The sequence below is a fragment of the Pinus tabuliformis genome, chromosome 7 (assembly GCF_031772625.1).
Source record: "Pinus tabuliformis cultivar Carrire ecotype Pingquan chromosome 7, CPIR1, whole genome shotgun sequence".
Taxonomy (NCBI): domain Eukaryota; kingdom Viridiplantae; phylum Streptophyta; class Pinopsida; order Pinales; family Pinaceae; genus Pinus; species Pinus tabuliformis.
Window position 1 is genome coordinate 2,046,426,116 of NC_142293.1, and position 6,390 is coordinate 2,046,432,505.

A 6,390-nucleotide genomic window follows, 5' to 3' on the forward strand; every position below is an offset into this window, starting at 1 on the left:
TTTTTGGTAGCATCGGAACTGTTCTAGACTTGAAAATTGGTGGAGAGGCTAAGGAACATGAGTTCTAAATAACGTAGAAACTATTTGGTAAAATTCCACCGAGATTGTATTTTATTAAAATAATTAATATTTTTAATGGGGTTCCTAAGTCTAAACTTAGGAAAATTAAAATATTAAGGGGTATTAATCAAAGTACGGGTGAGAATGATTTAGAAGGCAGATCAATTCAAGTTTTAATCTTAGCCATTAATTAGAGACTTAATCTTGGCCATTGAAGTCTCAACGAGAAAATTATAATAAGGAGGCTTGGGGTTCATTTAGAAACACACGGAGAGAACAAATTGATCTAGAGTCGATTTCTCGGGCTAGGAAGCTGAGAATTCGACCTGAGAAATCAGTTGCAATAAAGGGGCAGGGATAGTTCAACAGTACTAACAGAGGGGCAGAGAGAAGATACTAAAGGTAGCAAAGCACTTAAGAGGACTGACGTTGGGCCAATTTGGGCCCACATAGGCCTAATGTAGAGCCGGAAGGGCCAGCATAGAAGCAGAAGTTGCCCTCCACGCAGACAGTCACAACTGCTAGAACAACCGAGAAGGTTGACGCAGTAGGCAAAAGAGACAGTGCAGAGTTGATGTAGAACGTGTAAGACTGATGCAAGGCCTATGCAAAAGTAGTCGAGGTTAGCCATTTTTGCTGCCGGATCAAATCGAATCTGCCAAGTGAAGTGAGGTAAAACTCAATCAGTTTTCCGCCATTGTATTGCTTATATCACTGGATTGTTGGGAGGGCATCCAACATTTGTATTCAGAATTACTACTTAATAATATAAAACCCTTAGAGTTGTTGCACTGGTTTTCCTACATTGGGTTTTTCTGGGGACTATTTTGTCCAAAAATAACTGTGTTTTATGTATCTTGTTCTTTTCTCAATTTTCTATTTCATTTAATCAAATATTTAAAGTAGTTTAGGCTGCAGAAGTAATTGTCTTCAGTACTCAGAGAATAACTTGATAATGTATATTAAAATCAAGTAGGTAAATTAGATTCAGTTTTGCTGCAGTAGGGGTTCCTTGGAGTAGGAATTTTCACAATCACTGCAACCATCACTGAGCCTTGCACAAGCACATCAATAAAATCATATGACCTTTAGAACTAGTGGAATTGATAACCCATTAGAATCGCCATATAAACAAAATGGAGCCTCCAGGTGAAGGAATTGCAAACAGTATCAAATTCCTACTCCTTGTTCACTAGCAAAGAGTAGATATAGTCTTTCGTTCTGCAGGGAAATATTTCTTCATTACTTCGCTCCTTGACAATGGCGGAAAATGTTGTATCTTTTTCTTGAACAGAGTTCTTGGCTACGAGACTGTGTTAAGAAACCAACATGTCCAAACTTTCGTTTACTGAGACGCAAGGAGAAAGATTTATGATTAATTTTATTGACCTTTTTATTTATTTTAAGGTGTGTTAGATTTTTTCCAATTTATTTTGCCGTACATTGAAGTAATATTTACCTTAACGTTTTAAGTAATATTGACTTTTAAATGATTTTATGGAGTGCGGACTTTTTGGACACTCATTCGACTCGCTGGGGACTCGGCAGTGCAAATGCCGTATTCCTTCCGTTGTTTTATGGTAAAAGTAAAACATCATCGTTCAATTTATTCAAACTTCAATTTGCCTTTTGCGTTACGCCCACTTCTCACATAAACCATGTGGTATGATTCTCGGAGAATTGGACTTGCTCCCCCATATGTTAACATTTAGTGTCCATAACATTTTTAATCCTTGTGCTCGTGATACGTTTTGTGATAATTTTATTCAGCATGGGCAAGCTTCCGTCTCTCTCTATCTCAACAACACGCTTTTGAAAAATCAACGCGTCGACCCAACGCAACTAAACATATATTTTGTTTGATTTGGTTTGAGATATTTTTAATCTGTGGCCACCACGGAAGAACTTCCCCTAGTTTTCTTCGGTGTCCGCGTCTCTCTATCTCAACGGCACGCGTTTGAAAAGACAACCCATGCATGGACCGAACGCCACTTGAGAGCTCTCTATCTCAACAACACGCGTTTTGACTTAAGAGCATGATGAAGACGTCTTCGGTGAACTTTGGTTTGATGGGGGATATGTTTTGTTTGATTTGGTTTGAGATATTTTTAACGGAGTGGCCACCATCTCATCTCATCCCCACTTTTCTTCGGTGTCCCCGTCTCTCTATCTCTATCCCAACAACACGCGTTTGAAAAACAGACATATTGACTGACTTAAGAGCAGTGTACTTCATATGACCACCATCTTTTTTATCATATGACCAGCATCTACGGTGCCCCCCTCTCTATCTCAACGGCACGCGTTTGAAAAGACAACCCATGCATGGAACGAACGCCACTTGAGAGCTCTCTATCACAACAACACGCGTTTTGACTTAAGAGCCCATCTCTCCATCTCACCAACACGCGCTTCGAAAAAAACAAAAACGTATTGACTTAAAAGAACGGTCTACTTCCAACATCAGCAGCTATATAGCTACTACACTACCAAACTCCATTTTCTCATCAGAAACCATTCTTTCTGTCACGCAAGAGATGCAGATTACCAGAATGCTTCTCCTCGCCGCCCTTTCTTTCATTCTCTTTCTCAATCCTCCTTTTGCCTTTTCCACACCCATCGCCCATTTCCCTCACCATCCTCCTCGTCTCACCAATGCTTCCGATCAACACGCTCTGCTTGCATTCAAGTCTGCAATCACATATGATCCCTCCCAGTCCTTAGCCACGTCTTGGATGCCAAACGTTTCATTCTGCCAGTGGAGGGGCATCATATGCAGCAGGCGCAGACAGAGAGTCGTTTCCCTCAATGTTTCGCACATGGGATTACAAGGTACAATCTCTCCCCTTCTCGCCAATCTCTCCTTTCTTAGAGTACTCAGCCTTCGCAATAACAGTTTCCACGGCCACATTCCCTATCAATTGGGAACCCTCTCTCGCTTAAAGATGCTTCGCCTGACTAAGAATCATCTCCAGGGTTCCATTCCGCCCACTCTGGGTAGCTGCCGCAGTTTACGGAACTTGACTCTCTCCTATAACAATCTGACAGGAAACATTCCCCCACAACTATGTACTCTCCCCAACCTAATAACCATGAACTTGGGAGTTAACAATTTGACGGGAACAATCCCGGACTGCTTGGGAAACATATCCTCTCTGCAGTACTTAGACTTAGACTTCAACAACCTTCACGGCAGTGTCCCTTCCGAATTGGGTATGTTAAGCCAGCTCATCCTTCTTTATCTGTTTGATAACCATCTGACGGGACGCATTCCGTCTTCGTTGTCCAACTGCACCAATCTTGAAGTATTGGATATATCTTTTAACCAATTAGTTGGCCACATTCCGTCGGAGTTGTGTACCAAGAAGACCGCCCAGTTAAAGGAACTCTATCTGGCTGCTAATCAGCTAAGTGGCAGCGTTCCTTCATCCCTCTTCAATTGTACCAAGTTACAATCGATTACCTTAGCAGCCAATCAGCTCAGCGGAATAGTGCCCATGGAGTTGGGTAAATTGACACATCTCCAGCGGCTTTTCTTGTTAAGAAATTACCTTATTAGCGGCAACACCACGAGATGCCCCATTCTTACCGCTCTTAGTAACTGTTCCGATCTACAAGACGTAGACTTATCTGAGAATAGCTTCACTGGGCAATTGCCGTTTTCTATAGGCCATCTCTCTACAAAACTCTACCACTTAGACTTGAGTATCAACGAATTAGCTGGAGAAATACCTCATCCTATTGGAAATTTAAGTAGCTTAACCTTCCTTAGTTTAGGAAGTAATTCTTTTACAGGGTCAATCCCATCTTCAGTTAGTATGCTTCAGAAGTTGGAGAGGTTATATATGGATTCCAATAATTTACAAGGGAATATCCCAATGGAAATTGGGCAGCTAAAGGGTTTAGGTCTCTTGTATATTTCTGGAAATAATTTGTCTGGAAAAATCCCTGATTCTATTGCTAACCTCCAACAATTAAGATATTTAGATCTTAATCATAACCAGTTATCAGGAAACATACCTGCAAGTTTAGGGAAATGTGTGAACTTACTACTGCTAGATCTATCATACAACAAGCTTAGTGGGCACATACCTGAAGAGCTTGCAGGCCTTGCAAATTTAGCCTTCTATTTCAACTTGTCAAACAATTTATTAAGTGGCCATGTACCTTTAGAACTAGGAAAGTTCGATATGCTTCAAGCCATAGATATTTCAGCAAATCAAATAACTGGCTATATTCCAAGTATCGTCGGAAGCTGCAAAGAAGTAGCATATTTGAATCTTTCTTACAATGCACTTGAAGGTCCAATTCCAGTGTCAATCAATGAACTTCTAAGTCTTGAAGACCTAGATCTCTCCTCCAACAATTTGTCAGGTGGAATACCTATATCACTAGCAAATCTCACAATGCTCCATCACTTGAATTTTTCTTTTAACAAGTTGTCAGGAGAAGTCCCTAAAGAAGGAGTTTTCAAAAAGATTGGCGCCACAGCATTTATGGGAAATATTGGTCTATGTGGACCTTGGGTAAATCTACCACCGTGCTATGCTCATAAACATAAAAGTGTTTTGAATCTCAAAAGAGTTATCATACCGGTTGTTGTTGTAGCAATTGTTGTATTGTGTTTGTTTCTTGCAATATTGTGGAGAAAGAATTGTAGGAGAAATATTCAGAGAGAGACTGGTCCATCATTAAATGTGGGGCATCGAAGAATCTCCTATGCAGAGCTCGTCATTGCAACAAATGAATTTAGTGATGCAAACTTGTTAGGAATTGGTAGTTTTGGAAAAGTGTACAAAGGGATTTTGAATGATGGCACAATGGTTGCTGTCAAGCTTCTCAATCTACAAAATGAAGGGGCTCAAAAGAGTTTTGATAGAGAATGCAAAGTTTTGGGTAGAGTTAGACACCGGAATTTGATTCGGGTCATAACTTGCTATTCAGATCTCCAAATCAAAGCTTTGATATTTCCATTAATGCCAAAAGGAAGCCTAGAAAAGTGGTTATATCCCAATGATGGAGAACAAAGTTGTTTGAATTTGATTCAAAGGTTGAATATAGCAATAGATATCGCCCAAGGCATGACATATCTCCATCATCATTGCTTTGTGCAAGTGATTCATTGTGATTTGAAACCCAACAATGTGTTGTTGGGTGAAGATATGACTGCATATTTAATAGACTTTGGCATTGCTACTATATGTTTTGCAAATAATGAAGATGGAGCTCTCACTTCCACAAATGCACTCAAAGGATCTACCGGGTACATTCCTCCAGGTATTATTTAAACTCTATCCCATATGAAGCAATCTTATGATTTTCTTATGTTTACTAAACATTTTCAATTAAATTTAAAAACTTAAGTTGAGGATCTATGAATGCAGAATATGGAGTGGGAGGACAAGTTACAACCAAAGGCGATGTTTATACCTATGGAATAGTGCTATTGGAAATGCTCACTAGAAAGAAGCCCACCCATGACATGTTTGTAGAAGGAATGACATTGCACAAATGGGTGGGTAGTAGTTTTCCAAACCAAGTACAAGAAGTGGTGGACATGGGTCTATTAACGAGGACTAGTATATGCATTGAAGAAGATAAAGATCTCAATTGTCTCAGTGCACTGATAAATGTGGGTTTGCTTTGCACAAATGAATCTCCTCAAGGACGACCTACAATGATGGGCATTCTAGGCACATTGCAAAACATCAAAGACACTTTTTTGAGCACTACTTCCATTCCCAAATTCCAATCAAATCTAACACATTTGTTGGGTAGTACAAGTGCTACTATCAACAACATTTGTGAAGGTCAAAGTTCTTCCACATTTTAGTCTATTGTAACAAAGTAGTGGTTATATGCTTCTTTGTACATAAATCTTTGTTGTTGATTGCATATAAATGTTTTATAATTGATTGCATGTAAATGTGAACAATACAGTTATATCTACTCATGAGTGGTGTTTTGGAAATGTGTTTAAGATTATAGTTTATAATTCTATCTTTAAAAAACAATTATATTCAATATCCTTTACATCTATATGAATGTGTGACACTCTTTTGGTACTAAATACTATTTGTTATGTTTTTTAATTTTTATACCACTCTTTACGAGTAAGGGTAAAAAAAGTCTATCTTTCACTTTTAAAACTGGTCATAACCAACATAAAAAATGATACTACGATCTAATTTAAAGGAACAAGAAAAGTTAATTAACACACATCTTTGACAATTCAGACGAGATTTAACTTTAATTAATCATAGTTCAAAAATTTTATCTTGCCCATCTTGAGAACTTTATTGTCATAACAGCTACCCAGAAAACATATAG

The 6,390-nt window shown here is 38.8% G+C and overlaps 1 protein-coding gene across 1 annotated transcript; it reads left to right on the forward strand.

Annotated features, from left to right (window-relative positions):
- The first annotated feature begins 2,556 nt into the window (after window positions 1–2,556).
- Window positions 2,557–6,000, forward strand: LOC149256735 (uncharacterized). Its single transcript, XM_089460853.1, has 2 exons — window positions 2,557–5,337; window positions 5,445–6,000. Exons 1-2 carry the CDS (start codon window positions 2,598–2,600, stop codon window positions 5,891–5,893), a joined length of 3,189 nt encoding a protein of 1,062 aa, XP_089316979.1. The 5' UTR covers window positions 2,557–2,597; the 3' UTR covers window positions 5,894–6,000.
- Window positions 6,001–6,390: the final 390 nt, after the last annotated feature.